Genomic DNA, 18,729 nt, shown 5'->3' on the forward strand with positions numbered 1-18,729 from the left:
AGTAAAAATGGAGGTTACGACTTTGAAACTAATCACTCTCACATAACCAAACTTATTTTATGAAATATTTGTTTTTTTTATTACAGCAAAGTTTACATAACTTTCCCCAAAAAAGAAGCTGCACATCTAAAAAGTCACTTAGCCGTAAGTATCTTCTGCATATTACAGTATAACCCATATTTTACGTTTTTTAAGGGACTGAAAAAAAAATCTAATTGGAGGGAAAATGTAAAAGGGGGGTATTGAAAAAAAAACATTTAAATTTTATGTTTCTAAAAAAATAACGTTTTATTAAAAAACAACATTCAATTTAAATTTTTATTGAAAAAATTTTTAATTTTTTATTAAAAAAATCATGTACATATATTAGTTTGTTGCATTTTTGTTTTTTTGTTATGTAATTCTCTTTCAAGACTATATTATAAACATTTAAAAGTATCATCTTGGATATCAGCAAAGTTTGTAAAGTAGGTTTTTAAACCCTCGGTGAACCTCGTTGCTTCTTCTTTTGTTAGAATATCAACCTCTTCTTCATCAGACAGTTCTTCAGCAGACAAGTCTGCTGGTGTTAAATGACTGTCAACAATGTCATCAACTGACAAAGCTTTCCTTTGGTTAGACATTATGTGTTTGAAAGAATGAGGATGTAAAAATGAATAATAATCGAACCGAAAACATTATGAAATAAATAAACCGCGAACTTATAACTTGTAAGACTGATGACAGAATAATGACAGATGGAGTGTATACAAACACAAACACGATGCCAAAAGAAAAGATGGTCACCAATGGACCAATCACCTTGTTATGCGCCGAACTCAGGCCAATCACAGCGTCGCTCGCCGGCCAATCACCGTTCGCCGTTCTAAAGACACGGAGTTTTCCCTCCAAACACCTTACGCCGTTCGAATGTCACGACCCAATCATTGTCAAGCGCGCGTAACTCGCATATATTATTTTGAATATTTCCGACGTAAATCGCGGGAAAGAAAAACGTAAATGCGGGTATTAAATGTACTAAACACATCGGGACTGAAAAAATTACACGCAATTGCCGGGAAAACGTGAATTCCGGGCATGAAAAAACGAGGTTATACTGTAGTTAGGTTTCAATCTCCAACCAAATCGGATGGGATGTGATTAGATAACAATTATTTGACAAGTTGAATACTTCAGTGTATTTTCATTAATGATGGTCGGTCATCCGTTCTATCATTGTTTAAGTTCACTAATTTAGCTCAATTAAGTAAATAAAGAGATAATCCAATGTGAAGATACCTATCTAAAATTGACAGTAAACAATTGCAGTAAGGTGAACGAGGGTGTCACCTCTTAGTCATCTCTACCACATTTTTTTGCCCTTATTTCGTAAGCCTTTTTAAAAATAAATGCAGTAAAAGGACACTTATTTAAAAAAAACTCTTACGTCACGTGTCACCCTTATTATAATGTCTGATTAAGACCGGGTGTAGTACAGGGAGGGTTGGATAGTGGATTCCATTATATTGTCTATAATATGGAGATGTATTGGAGAGACATTTGATATACAGTAAAACCTCATTAATCTGAAATCGAAAGGACAGGAAATCTTAAAAAAAATCAAATTACGAAATACAGTCTAACTTGGTTATTACGATCACGGAAATAGCGAGATCTCGGATGTAATGAGGAAACATTTGTTGACGTTTTAGTTTATGATTTTCTCCATACATTTATTCACTTTTATAACGAGCTACTTCTCGGGTATACCGAGCAAAAGTGTTAATGTGTCGATCATTTAAAAAAAACATTTTCGACCCTAAGCAATAAAATCAACCGATGCTGCCAGGATTGGACTACGTTTATGACACTAGTTAAGTGTCTAAGTACTTAATTGGTGTTTTCGCCGACAACATTGAAAAAGGATCCACGCATATTGTACCCCCGCAACTAAACCGCCACAAGTCCAAATATACGTCTTTTGAGTTAATTACTATGTTTCATTGTCTATCGTTCATAGTATATGTACTGAAAATTTCATATCTCTAAGTCATCAAATTCAAGTCAAAAATTCATTCAATATCTAAATATATTTCAAAAACACAGTACAAAAATGCGAAAAGTAAAAACTTCAAAGCTGATTTTCTCTGTTTGACGTTTTTTGGATTGTGGCAGTTTAGTTGCGGGGGTGCGATATATGGTTGAAATTGCATGTAAAAAATCCAACTTTGTGAAGTCAGAAGGTATCTACTTTTACAACTTCTTTTGTAGTTTATGAATGCCATGCTTGTTTCGGGGATTTTTACGATGGTTTTCAATGTTCAATGCTTAAATAGAATGTGGCGCGAAAAATGTTATATAACGACATAGCGAGTAATGCTTATAACGAGCAAATTCAGTACGTCACACCTTCCTCGTAATAACCAAGTTCGACTGTATAAAATGAATTTTTAAAAAAAGTTTTTTTCTTGTTCCAATTTTGTAAAATGGTTCGAAGTCACTATAAATATATGTTGGGAATTTACGACGAATTTCGAATTAATCGTGTTCATATTAACGGGGTTCTGCATTGGTTGCATACTGCCTAATACTGATGAGCCGACTAAAGAATGACCCGCCCAGATCACTGTATGAAATGTCAAAAATTGTGTACAAGTCGTACTTATGTGAATTTAGCTAAGCGTCTGCCCTATATGATAAATCAATGCAATCAAATCTTGTGTGATTACTGATTACTCATTTACAAATACAAGTAATTTATTTTTAAGTGACTTGAGCTGAGCACCGAACGGTACGGTTAATGCCCGACCATATTTACATAATTGATTATCACATTAAAATTTTTTTGTAGGAAACGACAATGCCTGGCTCAATATCTTTCCCTGTGTACAAAGCCATCAAAATGCGCCAACTCCGATTGCCCATCTCTATTAGTGTCATGCCGTGAGTATATTTTCATAATTTAACTTTTCTCCTAATATTTTTTTATAACTTATTCATTTGTATGAGCTACAGGGTAGGGTGTAGATGAAAACATAGAAACAAATTTCATGTATTGATTTACAGATTACAAGCTTAACGTTTACAACATAACATGAAACATCTCTCTTCTTCTTGGTCGTGCACTCATGGCTGAGGATCGTGACCACATTTAAATTTCGCCATCCTTTAAGCGACCAAGACTTTCCATCCTTCTCGATCTTCCGCTTCTATCAGGGCAGAATGGATGGTGCCCCTAGTCAGCTCTTTCACTTGGTCGCTCCATCGCGCAGACGCTCTTCCTCTGCTTCGTCTTCCCTGGAGGCTACCCAAAACTACCAGTCTCTCCAGGTTGTCCGGTCCGCGCCTGACAATATGTCCAAAAAACTGCAGAATTCTTCTCAGACATATCGTCGAGAGCCGTTCCTTTATCTTCAGTCTCTTTTTGATTGACTGGTTCGTCCTGTGCTCCGTCCAAGAAATGTGAAGCATTCGGCGCCAACACCACATTTCAAAGGCATCAATTGCCTTCCGTTCTCTTGCCTTCAGGGTCCACGACTCGACTCCGTATAGAAATATCGAGAACACTAATGTTTGCACAAGCATCATTTTTGTGGCAATCGAAATTCCTCGATCCTTCCATATAGTGGTAAGGCGTGGCATCGCATTTTTTGCAATCTGTGTGCGCCTTCTTATTTCCGCTTCGCATCTGCCCTTTCCACTGATGGTCGATCCAAGATATACAAACTCGTTGACTGTTTCGAGGTTTTGGAGTGTACTTGGTGTTGGTAGAAGGTTAGCCCGATCAACAACCATAAACTTGGTCTTATTCCTATTAATAAGGAGGCCGTATTTGCGACTCTCTTCCTCTACCTGGTGTAGCAGCTCTGTGAGTTGTCTTTCATAAGCAGCGATTAGTGTGGTATCATCTGCGAATCTTAAGTTGTTTATTTTCTGGCCACCAATTGTTATTCCGCCTTGCCAATGATCTAGGGCTCTTCGCATTATATGCTCTCCATATATATTGAATAACTGGGGAGATAAAACACATCCCTGACGAACTCCCTTCTCGGTTCGGAAACTCTCAGAAAACGCACTATTTACTCTTACCTTTGTGTGGCTATTGTTATATAAGTTTTTGATGAGACAGGTAAGGTGTGATGGAACTCCCATTTCCAGAAGTACCTTCCACATACAGTTCCATCTTACTCAGTCGAATGCCTTCTAATAGTCAATAAAGCATAACATCATAGGGGTATTAAACTCTCTGCATTTTTCAATTAGTTGTCTGATGTTCAGAATTTACTCTCGAGTTCCCTTGCCCATAACAAAACCTGCTTATAAAGAGAAATAAGTAAAACAGTGAAAATGACTACATAATACATGTACAGTAGAATCTCACTAATCCGGCACTATATAAAATCTGGAATTATCGGATTGCTGGGATGTATGTAAAAATGGAGAAAAACACATGAAAATTATATTTCAAGAAATGTCGATTGGCAAATGACCGTGTGCCTTATTGATTATATCCAAAAAAAATCGAACTTGTCAAGAGCTCTAAATTAAAAGATAAAAGTGTGGAATTTGAGAAATCTCAACTGCACTACTGTTCTACTAGTGTGTATTTCATGAAGGCCTCCCCTAGTTCTTCGCTGCCGTGTACACCCATCGAACTTCATAAGTACGTTGACCCAGCGGGTTTTAGGACGTCCTTGTGGCCGTTTAGTGCTTCATGGATACCACTGTATGACGGCATTTGTCCAGCCGTTGTTCACTCGCCGAGCAACATGTCCTGTCTTGCCCTTTACCATTTCATCTGCTTAACGATCGGTGAGAACGTGCGAAACTATCCGTAGTAACCGCCTGCTTTGCGAGTCGTATCACCGTAGCTATTCGCGCCATTCTGGATTCGACAGTCAAACGTCACATCTCTTTCGGCTCTTTTCAAATACCATCAAATAACTCTCTTCAACATGGCTAAAAATTGAACAGTGTGGACTAGCGCCGAGGACTCTTTGTTGAATTAATACACTTAATAATTAGGGTTAGTTCTATAATAAGGTTATTTGTAAAACCATGCCGATCGCACTGTTCTTCACTAAGCCAACTTTTGACCCAGTATTTTAGTTTACGCGAGTTGTTCTATCCATCTGAGAGAATTGAAATATAGCCATACTTGCTACAATCAATCGTAACTGATTCAAGATTCACGTTCGCCAGGTAGTTATCCATTATATAAATTAATAATAAGTACCGATATAAAGCAAAAATATTTTCTACTCATAATATTATACTCACTACTTGCTACGCTAGTTTGCTCTTTTACAGCTGAGTTTTGACGTAAAAATGCGAGGGAAAACTGTTCAGTGTAGCCATCAATCTAACGAAGAAATAGTTTTTAGTCAACCTATATTTATAATAACAGCAACACTGTTTATTTTAAACCAATCAAAAGCAAGGACCAACGCGATCGAATCGTTGCGAGTAATTGCTTATAGTGTAAAGACGATTGATCATGATGGTTGGCGTGGATCATTGGATCTGCGCGTCTGCTGGTGTAATTAATCCATGAGTGTCATTGATGAGGACCGCTTTTAATTCAGCAAAGCAGTTTATCATTACTCTTGTCTTAAAGGCATTGAGTTGATATGATGATAATATAATATATCAAATTATTCACAAATATAGTTTAGAGTTTAGTCTATTGTCTAAGTTGTTGTGTTTTTCAGTTCACTGAAGGCGGTACAGTACGCTGAAAAGATGGGAATACTGAACGACGATAACGTGCGAAACTTTGGTCACATGTCCAAGCTAGAGGGACGCGTCCTCCCAAAAATCATGCAGCCCAGACTGCCCGAAATCGACGAATCCTTTTTGAATGTGAAGATTGCGTGGGTAAGAGATTATTTTCAACTCTTCTTTCAATTTGGATGTTAAATAACGTCATTCTTACGTTTTCCTATTTCTCTTATAGAAGTGTCTTACACACTGGACTACGAGAGCCGCCTATTTTGACAGCTAGTTACTAATCAGCCGGTTATCGGTCACATACGTTAAGAGTCAAATAAAGTCACTTATATTTTTAGATCTGGCCCTTGGAGATTAATCATTCCATTAATTGGTACTTGTTAAATAACACGATGCATTTTAACCGCTGTAAAAGATAGTGGATGACACACATAGCAATATGCATGAAATGATCTGTCACTTTGAAATCTCAGAAATAAAGTGGCACTCTACTAACTACTCCACAGTGGGACCTTAAATTCATTTAAATTTTAATAAAAGAAAATATATTAAACATATTGTCACAATTTATAATACATTCCTACATAAGTATATGACAGATGTCATTGACAATCATAATATATATTTTTTATGTGGAATATAAAATAATCAAGTTATTATTTAAATACGTTAATATACAATATAATATGATGGTTTATTTATAAAATATCAGAGAATAATACTTCAAACGGTACACAAAAATAGATTAACAAGATAAGATGACTCGCTCGACCAAACAACCAGATGAACTTACCAAAGAATTAGTTCAGTTCAGGTAGGTATCACATTTGACAACTAGATTACCACACTTTACATTAGAAACGAATCTCGATAGTGTAAGGTGCTTAGTTTCAAAATAAAGGACCTGTATGATCAAAAGGGTCAGAGCTAATCAGACTATGCTGACTGGCTGTAAGGTTGTGATTAATAATTACAGAGTTGACATAGGGTTAAATCCTAATCCGCCTACATATCGCTTGCGACATCCAGTCAATGGGCAGTGCCATCTGTGGGTGTCTTTTCGATTTAAAATTATTTTACTTAAGAAGGTAGGCTTTGGCTAATTTTAGCTAATTGATATAACTCATTTATTATTCATTTAATTCAAATAAATCTTTTAAATATCTATAGGTACATATTGAATTCTTCTATTTATTTATATTTTAAGTAAACTTTGTGTATCAGTGGAATCAAGAAAACGTGTCGAATATAGTTTTTTTTGGGGATTTTTTAGCCTTTTTTTTATACAAAATGACATAGGTAAAAAGTCCATGATAGAAGTAAATGATAAAAGATATACTAAAACCGGAGCTAAATATAATACTCTACAAGATATTTAGAAGATGGAGGGCCATTATATGTTTTTTACTGTCTCAAACACCTCAAACCTACCAAACTGATCATTATTTTGACAAATTTAAATAAAAATAGACTTTATAAATCAAATTATTTTTAAAAAAATATATCGGACTCTATATAACAAACATCATAAAATGATAGCTACATCTATTATTAAGTAATTTCAACTTTTAAAATTCAAAATATGATTAAAATTGTTTGATTTCCATCATGTCCTGCATCCTATAACAGCGGCGCCGATTGGGTCCAATGTGTTGAGACATGAAAACTAATTAACAACATTTTTAAATTTGGTGGAAATTATTGGTGATATGTTTTCATTGACAGATGATGGACTGCGGTGAGTTCTGGTGCCACATGGCAGACGACACCAGCATGCAAGAACTGGATAGGCTCGTCAAGTTCCTCAACGATCCCAAAAATAAACTGGACATGAAAACCAACCCCAAAGTGGGGGAATTTTGTACGGCTCCGTACAAAATGAACAAGTCCGCTGCTCTGAATTACAGAGCAAAAATTATCAAAATGCTTCCCAATGACATGGTTAAGGTGAGTACGTAAAACCACCGCGATAAATTGGAAACTAGGTTACAATAACTGATAACATAATACAGTCGAACTTGGTTATTACGAGGAAGATAGGACCGACTGAATTTGCTCGTTATAAGCATTACTCGTTATATTGTTATATAACATTTTTCGTATTATATACATATTTCAGCATAGAACATAAAAAATCTGAAAACCATCGTAAAAATCCCCGAAACAAGAATGGCATTCATAAACTACAAAAAAAGTTGTTTATTGTAATGAAGTGCGCAGCCGCCGGCGCTGGTAGGTACCTACTGACTTCACAAAGCTTGAATTTTTTACATGCAATTTCAACCATATGCGTGGATACTTTTTCAGTGTTGTAGAAAACACCAATTAGGTACTTAGACACTTAACTAGTGTCATAAACGTAATCCGATCCCGGCAGCATCGGTCTAGTTAACTGCCCGGTCGGATTTTATTGCTTAGGGTCAAAAATGTTGTTTCGACCAAACGATCGACACATTAACAGTTTTTCTCGGTATACCCGAGAAGTAGCTTGTTATAAATGTATGGAGAAAAACATAAACTAAAATTTCAACGAATATTTCCTCATTACATCCGAGATCTCGCTATTTCCGTGAGTTCGACTGTATCTAAATCAGTACTGAGCAACCCACGGCCTGGCGAATATTTGTAGCACAGAACAGTGTTGCGTTTACATGACATGATTAATGATGTAAATATTGAAAACAACATATTCTTTAAATATTTCTACACATTCTAGAATCATACCTTCTTACAGCCTTATCCAGAAGGTAATGCTCTTCTTTCTAATTTTTGTGTTTCCCGGTTTGTAGACTCGTTGGACTATTATAGATTTTATTCAGATTCATCCATTGGGAGATTTGCCAGGAGGACAACGGCCAAGCGGATCTTTCGCGCAACATGATACGTGGGATTCTACCTTTTCCTCATGTGTTTTCCAAAATTTTCTTCCCTATATAACCTCATCCTTCTCAGATCTATTAACTTTATATATGATCCCCAAGGTTTTTACCTGCGATAATCCGTAATAAGTCCTCATTTGTAGGTTTCACTAGATACACTTTGTTATACATATGTCTGATCTGTCCTCAATATATATAATTTATGTATACAAATGGCATAATTGAGCGTAGCTATGCACAAAGCCAAGCCACAATTTTGAAAAAAATGAGTTATTGTGATTTCCATAATCTCACGTTTGTTTTACGTTCTGCACAAATCAGCCAAGCTGCTGTCATACAAAAATCTCATATAAATGCGTTTTAAAGATTTTGCAAATCGCAGAATATGACATTTTCGATTTGCATAAGGCAACCAAGCTGATTTCATACAAAAATGTCATATAAATGCGTTCTAAAAATATGCCATATTCGTTCTGCAAAAAGCAGCCAAATGATAATATTATGTACTTACCTAATTTTTAAAATCGTGACTGTAAGGTGTGTTTTTCTACATTCAATTAATAAACATTATTTTCTCAATTACATTATATGTTTTTCATTTTATTATATATAATATAATATACAGATTTTTCATATAAAAAATAGTGCCAGGCAGCTAAATATTGATGTATAATTTACAAATTTTTCGAAATATTTTCAGAATTTTGCAATTCCCATAATAATTTTGTAACTTAGAAGGCTATTTTTAAAGAAAATAATCAAAAATAAAGACTTTTCTTAAAAAAATAAGAGATGGCTGCATTCTGCAGAAAAAAACCGTTTTACACAAAACACCCTGGACTGCTAAAACACCAAAATTTCATAGGTTATATGCTTTTATCTCTTCAAAAGTTATACAAAATCATATATATATATATTATATCTATCATTCAAAAAGTATAAACAGTATACAGAGGCTTTGCTGATTTAAAAAAACACAATTTACATAAAAGTGCTTCTATCTCTGTTTGTAGTTTGTGTGGCTCGGCTGCTTTGTGCATAACTACGCTCAATTGGTCTTTTCACGTTTTGTAATGAGTCTGTCTAATTTGTCTGTTTTTGTATTTCCAAACAATGTCTTGTATACCATCTTGAAGCGGATGCAACTTATTTAAAATCATGCTTTAGTTCAACTTATTTATGCGAACCATTATTTTCAACAATGAACATAATAAAATTGAAATTCAAATAATGATGCAAATCTAAATATTATCATTCAAGAATTATTGTAATTAATAAGAATAATAATTTTATAATACATTCCTAAGTAAATATTCTTATTTTAATAATCATCAAAATATAATCATTTCTTCTCTGCCTGATGACATATTTCTGTTCAATGACGTTCAGCCGATTCACGTGTTTGTTAATTGAGTTTGACAGTTTGAGTGTTCTCGTCTTTTTTTGGCTTTCATATTTCATAACAAATTACAGATTCTGTCGGTTGCACGTTAACTGTAAATGCAGTCAGTTTAATTGCAAAGTGTTTTATAGGTATTCTTCATTGATTACGGCAACGAAGCTGTAGTTCCTGTCAGCAGCCTGCTAGACTTTGGCATTCACATGATGTACATGCATTCGGTGCGGCCGCTAGCCTTTATGTGCACGCTGTCTGAGGTGAAACCGTCCCTCTTACGCGACCAGAGAGCAATCTGGACCGACGAGGCCAATACCTTCTTCTTCAATAAGACTCTTCACCAAAAACTACTCGGGAAGGTATGTATTATTTTGTATATGTGTAGGTATAGACGAAACATTACAGATTTCAACTGTTTTTGGAAGTTGTAGTTGTTGATTGTCGTTAACTGCAACTTGATATAGACCTGTGTTTTCCAATTGATTGTAGTCACAGAACACTCGCTGTGATTTTTTTCTTTAATTTCATCTTATCCTTAACCCTTTATAGGACAACTTTTTTTTTTAAAGATATGTGCTTAATTATTTTTTTTATGTATTCTATATTCATTTTGATGAACAGAAAAAATATTTTTTTTTTTGAAATGTATAAGTATAGTTTTTTCGTAATTATCGATTTCCCAGCGGTCAGTTTTCTGACCGGTGTCCATTTAGGTAAAAAAAATATTTGTTCACAAAAATTTTTTTTAATAATTTTTTTTAGGAAAAAATTATAATTTCATTTATTTCTGTAACAATAATAATTACTTTATCAATTTTATAGAAATTTCTCAAAATAATAAACGTTTCTAAGGCCTTGTTGGCTTTTTCTTTTGTTCAGACAATTGATACGGCATAAAACACGGTATACAAAGGGATACTTTGCAATTTGTTACTGAGCTTCGTATCACTTTCAGCATAGTGCTGCAATAACCACATCTACAAAGTGTACATTTTTCTGGATAATGATTTGAATTGATATCGTCAGGAAATGGAGGTCGACCAACCCTTTTTCGTGAAGTAAAAGATCCTATCAGCTGATCAGCCAACTTGTTTCTAAAGTGAAGATGTGTAATAGGTTTTTTTTTCATTATCCAACATACATTGGTATTCTGTAATTCCTTCAAATAATCTCATGAATGCGTCTTTACCCATGTCTTCAAGGTCTTTCGCACTAAAACCTCCGCTTCTCCCATTTTCCATCCTCAGACAATAAAAACAAAATTTTGTTCGGCAATATAGGCTTCTACTTATACATATAACATTCCATAACTATTTTATTTCATTCTGAGATATGTATTTCAAAAAATTATTACAGTTTGAATGAAAACAAAAACAATTATTTTTACCCGCGATTTTTATGGAAAACATTTTTTCAAAGAATGACACATATCATCAAATAACTCGATAGCGACTAATTATCCACAAAAACTAACTAGTAATTGTAAAAGTTCACTATATTTTTATATGAAATTAGATGTATTGTGGTTTAGAAATTATTTTTAGTGTTTATATTATGTAAATCAAAAAGGATCCAAATTATACAATTTGAGGTTAGATTTTCGACATGCCACTCAATAATTTGATATTATTTTACTATAACACATACAATTTATAGGTGAAATACAAAAAACTATATATTTGTATGTATAGTATAAATGTGCATACTTTGTTTTCAGTAAACAAGTCACAATTTTCAAAAAACAAGAACTTAAAAACACTGTTGTTGAAAAACTGGCAGCTATCATGTCGCTAAATGGACACCGGTCAGATAACTGACCGGGACACATTTTTCGTAATATACTCAATATGTGCAAACTTCAGGGCGATTGGTCAGATTCAAGACCTCTGTGCATTATCTGAGAATGATTAAAACCCATAAGGGTGTTTATAACTTGTAAAATTATAGAAATATAGACCTTAATGTTGCCGGTCTCAAAACTATCCGTTTTTCGCTTATGACCTATAAAGGGTTAAAGAATATCTGTAAATCCACTGCAGAAATTCAAAATTGCAGCTACATACGAAACTGTGATAAAAATACTCTCACATTAGAAATGTTTATTTCCTTGGATTTACATTACATCACCATGTTCGATTCTAAGTGTATGGCCTGAGTGGACAACGTTCGACGGGGCGTATGCAACTCAAACGTATAACTGTGTGTGAAATGTTTGTAGACAATGTCTTTTTGGTTATACGTTTACTGCAGTGTTTGACCATAAAAGAAAATATTGGTCCTATCTCTTTTCTATCACCAATGTTTACTGATTTATGTCTATGGTGTGTTGTAGGTTTACTCGGTGGCGCATTGTGTTGTGCATCTGGAATTATATTGCGGGAAAGACAATCTCAACCAAGTGTTGGTAAATAAAGGATTTGCAGAGCCGAAGGAGGAAACCTACGCATCGAAGGTATGTTATAATAGTGTCATTGCTGTTAACCGTTTCGCTGCGGAGCATTATTGGCCCCCTAATGAGGGCACAACAGCTGTGCGTCAGCGGTCAATGAGTTAATTATTGTCTGCAATTCATTTTCAATTATGCCTTGACATTTAAGCTTCAGCCACATAGGCAGGTCCTGAGCTAGATGCTATGCTTGTCTACTAAAAACACTACTGCCACATTGCACGCTACGTGCTTAGGTACAAATTCATTTGACATTTGGGAGCGCTCAAATCAACAACGATATGTCACTCTCAAAACTAAATAGAAAGTTACTTCTCACAGAGAATTTAATTTTAAAATTTCGAAAGTCTCAAATTCCAACTTGTTGGATGCATTCATCCCATGTGTCATTATTCACGGTGTTTGACGTTTGTCATACTGAAGAAACATCCGCCATCTTGCAAAATCCATAGACAATGGCAAAATCACTAGGTGACACAATAAAAATAACCAACACGTTTGTTCACCGGGAGACTCACGAGGTGACTCATAATCACGTAACGAGGTGCGAAGCGTGCAGTGTGGCCATTGCGATAGAATATTGTGCGTTCTTTCACTAGGATATGTCACCTAGCACGTAGCCACCAAGCAAGACACCTGCCTATGTAGCCGAAGCCTTAATTTAACACCACATTCTTTAAGTGAGTTTATTCGTCAAAGCTTTTTTTTTTAAGCTACAAAGTCTCAATTGAGTCTTATTTGGCTTTACGTTTACACACACATATTATTACAATTACTCATACAGTTATTACGATACAAATTTACAGGAGAGAAAAAAAAACAAAAACAATTTACACTTGTAGGCCACGCTCCCTCAGAAACACTTGGACACACTGGGACGCTTTGATATTCAGCCGAGGCAAAAATATCGCAAGATCCAGTGGCAATTGGTACTTTTGTTTACTTAGATCTTCAAGAAGCCGCTGTCTCTGGGTATCATACAGAGGACACTGCCAAACAACGTGATTAATGTCTTCAATCTCAATGGCACCCAGGGTCATTTATTATACCCAAGCGAGCCAGGGATCCGCTCTACAGCGATTAATAGTGACAATTGTTTCCCTATTTAAAATTTTACTGGTATACCATGGTTTGGTCTCAGAACTGTAATATCTTTGAAAGTACTTTTTCCCTTTTGTTAGACCTTGTTTTTTACTATATTATCTGTTTCAGTTTTGGCTATTCTCTTGAATGTTTCAAAAAAGTCTGTACATGGTATGGGGAGTTTATTTATGCTCCTCTCAAGAGTTGCTATTTTTGCTAGGCTATCTGCGTTCTCGTTCCCCAGAATTCCATTATGTGAAGGAATCCAGTAGAATGTAATTGTGCTGTTATTTGAAGTTGTTTGTATGTACTGTCAAGCCACAAGCGAGCCAACACGCCAGATCTTGTCGACGTTATAGCAAGCCGTCAAATATTTATTTTGATTTTTATCGTATACAATTGTATGCTGCCATCTATTTACTAGTACTCAAACTTTTTCCCATATGTCAAATATTGATATATTGAATAAAATTTTAGTACGTACTACATTTAGCATTCATAAAGCAGCATTTAGACAAAGTGATTTGGATTCTACGGAGATTCGCTGCATTTAGCTAAGATGCTCTAAGAATTCTCATTCGTTTGATCTAAACACATCGCACCGTGAGTGTAAAACCAACGCATCTGCAAAAGACATATTTTGGATATATTAGGGTTTGAAGTCTTCGTTTTGTTAGGAGAAATAGATTTTCTAAAAAAAAAACATAATGTTTGGTTTATATCTACATTATATTGCATGTTTTTTCAGTTACTTCACTTTTACATGATCAGGTTCACAACTTCTGCAGTTGTTTTGCATTTAATCTCGAAATTGAAAAGTTTGCAGATACGTTGGTTTTACACTCACGGTGCGACATGATAGAGCGAGAGCACAGTTGCGTTGAGCATTCTTTCGTGTTCTGTCGTGCTCGCAGGTGGAGCGGTTTCATCAAAGTGTTCTTCCCTCGCTTGCCGAACATACACATACGATTACTAAATATTTCATCACTTTTGCGTATTGTTACATGTTGCACGGGAATAAAAATTGACCAGACAAATTCACGACTAAGTCGTTCACTCGCGAACTACAGATGATAGTTTAAACCAAATGAATAAAAACACAGAAGAGAACCAGAGCATTCGCTCGCAGTGTTCTATATTCTAGCTCTTTTAGTTTAATTTAGGTGAGGAGGAACAGAATGCTCTTGTTCGTTTGGTCTAAATGCATGTTAACCCGACATATGTTGTTTTAAACATAAGCTCTGATACTGGGCGGATGTCGCACCACCTGATATCGAAAATTGAAATGTCGGTAAAGTAGGAAATACTTCACGCATAGTATTGATTTTTGTATTGAAAAATGCTCTGATTCGTGTTCGTACCGCCATATCGATAACTTTGTCAAAAATATGTTGTTTTAATTTCATAAACATCGATCTTTCGAACCCCCTAGATCTATTGAGATTCGCCGGTACGATTGCATCAGTTCAAATCTACGCGGTATTTTTCTGCGGCTGCGCAGTAGGTATACAAAATATATTTCTTTCGAGTTGAGTGTGCGCCGAGTCATTTACCGTGTAAAGTTGAATATTCACCGTGATTTTTACTTCATGTGCGGGAATACGAAAAAGACAACCAAAAAAACGAAAAGAAATTTGTCGTAATATTTCTAAAAATGTACATGAACTTGTATTCTGGATTATGTCATTTATTACTCATGTCACCCCAATTGTTTCAAAGTCATAAATCGAGCTCATTATTGAAAGTTGTAAATATGTAGTAAAGATGCGTCCACACGGAATGAAAAAATATATATTATTATATTTTAGAGGATTGCAAGTTTTACCAATAAATTACGAATTACTATGAAGGAATATATAAAACGTATAAATTTTTGATAAAAAAAACACGGGTAGGTAGGTGTATACAATATAATATAAATCATGGAATATAGACTTTTCAACTATATTACATATTATTATCTTCGCGTGCAATTTAATGCTTATAAATTTTTAAAACCTCACCCAAAAAAATGTACCTATTCTGAATTCAACGAAAATAAATAAGTATGACTGAAAAAGTCGGCACAATATGTAGTACAAAATCAGGACAAGAATTCTAAATTACACCATAATAAAAAAAGGCCCGTTCTAGTGAAAAGCCTTATAGCAAGTGGCCGTATACTGAGAGATAATTATGTGTATCCTGCTTTTTTAAATGAAGTTTTACCATCTATTAAATGAGTTTGAATTTGTAGTTCAATCGCGAGCTCCGAATGAAGGCTGATAATATGCAACCGATTCAGAAGAAAGCGCATAACAGGGCTCAGGAGAAAGATGGTGTCACCAGTTACGAGGAATCCTGCAAGCCTCCCGATCGCCAGATGTGTACCAAAATGATCACCCTCACCGGCCCTTTCAGGTCAGTCTCTTGTCATTTTTACTTCAGTCTCTTAAATCACAATGAATATAATGCCAAACATACACCGATCTGTATCTTATTATTATTAACTTATTTATATTATTTAACTTATTATTATTACTCCTAATTTCCATCTGACCAGATCTATTACAATAGGTTACATTATTTTTTTTTTTTAATATAATATTGTATGATCAAAGAGATTAAACTACGAATACTATAATAGCATCACGTGATGTCACAGTAAGCTGCCGCTTTGGGAAAATAGTGTGTAATGTTGTTTTTATTGGTGCTTAAAATGTTATCAGACTGATGCACCCATCGCGTAGCATATTTTGAACCTTTAAACGAGCATTGTCACCTCACGTTGTACAGCACTGCATCGACACCTGCATGACTCAATGAACGTTTTTTATTATTTTCTACATGCCTACATATTTTCGACTCATGTCATACACAGGGCATACTGTGGAGCTACAGAATGCCAGTGTGAATTTGGAAGACACAAGAAAAATTGCGAGCCACAAGGACACTGTATATGCTACCCAAGAATCGTGACACGGACAAAGACAAAAGAAGAATAAATATCTAATGACACTCGAACTAGGATGACATATTGGCATTGTTTGTATATTTTTCAGTCCTCTGGAGACCGCAATCTACGGCTTGATGCACATCGGCCGTAACAAGTCAACCGCCATTGACCAGTCATCCATCAACTCTGTCCTTCTTAACACGGATCCCCAGCAAAGAAATGAAAGGTTTGTTTTTCTCTTATCTATTTTACTGTTCTTTCACCAAAGTTATATTATAGTTGAACAATTTAACTTTGAACTTGTGCGAATTTTTGCGGCACCCTTGACACAACTCACGGTAGCCCCAGGATTTCGCGGAATGCCGATTGAAAATCACTAGCGTATTTAATCGATATTATAAATATTTCTATTGCTTGCAAGACCTTTTTGTTATTTTTGCAGTAAATATTCGTAAGTCGTGAATGACAATAAAGTCTTCTAGTTATATGCACATCTTTTTCCACATGTGTTCAAATTTTTTTCACCATTATGGTTACATGGCGAAATAGGAAGGTACATATATCTCAGTGGCGAGGGGTGGATATAGGCTGTTAAGATTCGACATAAATAGTGCACACTAAACTTTGTCAGTCTTACGTGTTTTCATTGACCTAAGAATACAATTTGCAGATGGTGCTGGTCAGTTTTTAAAATTCATTTAAGCCCTGTCAGAATCAAACCATAATAGTTTAGGTATGTTATGGGCGGTCCGATAAAAATAGTGCACAATTTTTCTGTAATATTTATTTGTTTTCGTTGAACGTTTCGTTGTTTACATATTACAGATGGTGTTGGTTAGTATTTTAAAATTCTTTTGAGTCATGCCTAAACTAAACGATTGATAAAAATATTCTTCTCTCTATAAAATATCTAAAATCATGTATAGTTTAATGGCATAATTTTAGATTTTTTGACTATTATCTACTATGGCTTGGATTAGGCAGGGTTTAATTGATTTTTTTAAACTAACGAACACTATCGACACATTGTAGTTTTAGTTCAATGAAAACAAATAAGTCTAACTGACAAAGTTAAGTATGCACTATTTATGTTGAATCTTAACAGCTTACCTCCATCCTTCACCACTGGTATATTATCTACCCTCTTCCATGGCAAATCTTCACTGACCCTGTCCCTTACCTTATGTATGAAAACGGGGCTTTGAGGAATTCCTATTTTCTTTACATAGGTAGTTTTATATTGTAAATAATTAATTTTTGTTTCATATTGTGCTGATAAGAATGCTTGTATCGGCGGACATCGACCAGTCGACGGAGGGCTCCCGACTGATCCTGCGGCAGACCACCCTCATGCCCAACATCCCCGGCTTGCCCAGTCTGTTGGCCCTCCTTTTCTGCCCCACAGCCGAATTGCGGAGGAACACCACCGGAACCCGTTACACCTCTGTACTGTGCGGCCTCGGACACGTGGACGGGAAGCCACTGTTCCGTGAGCACGACTTGCTCATGAACATTGATGTTGACTTAAACGAAAATGACATTAACAATGTAAGCAGTTTTTGCAGTGAAACTTATAAGACCAACAATTAATTTTTTACAAAATATAATACTCTTGTTCACATAATATATACTAGATATCGTATCAAACATTTTTAGTAGCTAAATATTCTTTAGGAATTTCAGCTTTCGTCGGTAAATGCCAATACTACCAATATATTCAATAAAGCAAAAAGAGTAATAATATAAAGAGAGTGGGTAATGTTCGGCATAATGAAGCCGTGTTTCTTGCGTATAATGCACAGTAGAACCTCACTTTTATTATGATTAACTTAAACTATGAAACGTTATACCCATTGCTTCTCAGTACGGCTACCAAATTTAAACACAACATAGTTTACCATATTTTCTACTAAATTGACTAAGAATAATTACCACTAACTTTATATTTAATACAAAAACAATAAATTTGTAATACAAACACATGCTCATAGTTTTTAAATGACTAATCATCCAAATCAATATTTACCAGTGACTTATTCAAAAAATATTTAATTCAGCCGTAGAAATTCTATCTTACTCTGACGCATATTGCGGAGTTATAAGCGTGCCGAATGCTTTCTCACTCACACTTATGGTTGTTCTTGTTCAGGTCTTGTAAAAACGTATTTTTAACAAAATGTCAAAACATCAAAATAGCTGCCAAAGATTGCAATTATAAACAATATGTAGTTATTTATTTAATTAGTACATCAGTTCGGCATCCTATTTGTATATATTTTGT

The 18,729-nt window shown here is 35.0% G+C and overlaps 1 protein-coding gene across 1 annotated transcript in view; it reads left to right on the top strand.

Moving 5' to 3' along the window:
- The window catches only part of spn-E (tudor domain containing 9 protein spindle E), a 64,112-nt gene that overhangs the window by 34,045 nt on the left and 11,338 nt on the right, over positions 1 to 18,729 (top strand). The window contains exons 15-23 of the mRNA XM_085948091.1: positions 87 to 144; positions 2,831 to 2,922; positions 5,691 to 5,856; positions 7,435 to 7,656; positions 10,122 to 10,343; positions 12,317 to 12,436; positions 15,750 to 15,913; positions 16,555 to 16,674; positions 17,729 to 17,996. Coding sequence (XP_085804217.1) covers positions 87 to 144; positions 2,831 to 2,922; positions 5,691 to 5,856; positions 7,435 to 7,656; positions 10,122 to 10,343; positions 12,317 to 12,436; positions 15,750 to 15,913; positions 16,555 to 16,674; positions 17,729 to 17,996 — 1,432 coding nt within the window. The remainder of the gene's footprint in view (positions 1 to 86; positions 145 to 2,830; positions 2,923 to 5,690; positions 5,857 to 7,434; positions 7,657 to 10,121; positions 10,344 to 12,316; positions 12,437 to 15,749; positions 15,914 to 16,554; positions 16,675 to 17,728; positions 17,997 to 18,729) is intronic.

The sequence above is a fragment of the Rhyacophila brunnea genome, unplaced genomic scaffold, assembly GCF_057557595.1.
Source record: "Rhyacophila brunnea isolate RB1 unplaced genomic scaffold, BYU_Rbru_1.0 scaffold_20, whole genome shotgun sequence".
Taxonomy (NCBI): Eukaryota; Metazoa; Arthropoda; class Insecta; order Trichoptera; family Rhyacophilidae; genus Rhyacophila; species Rhyacophila brunnea.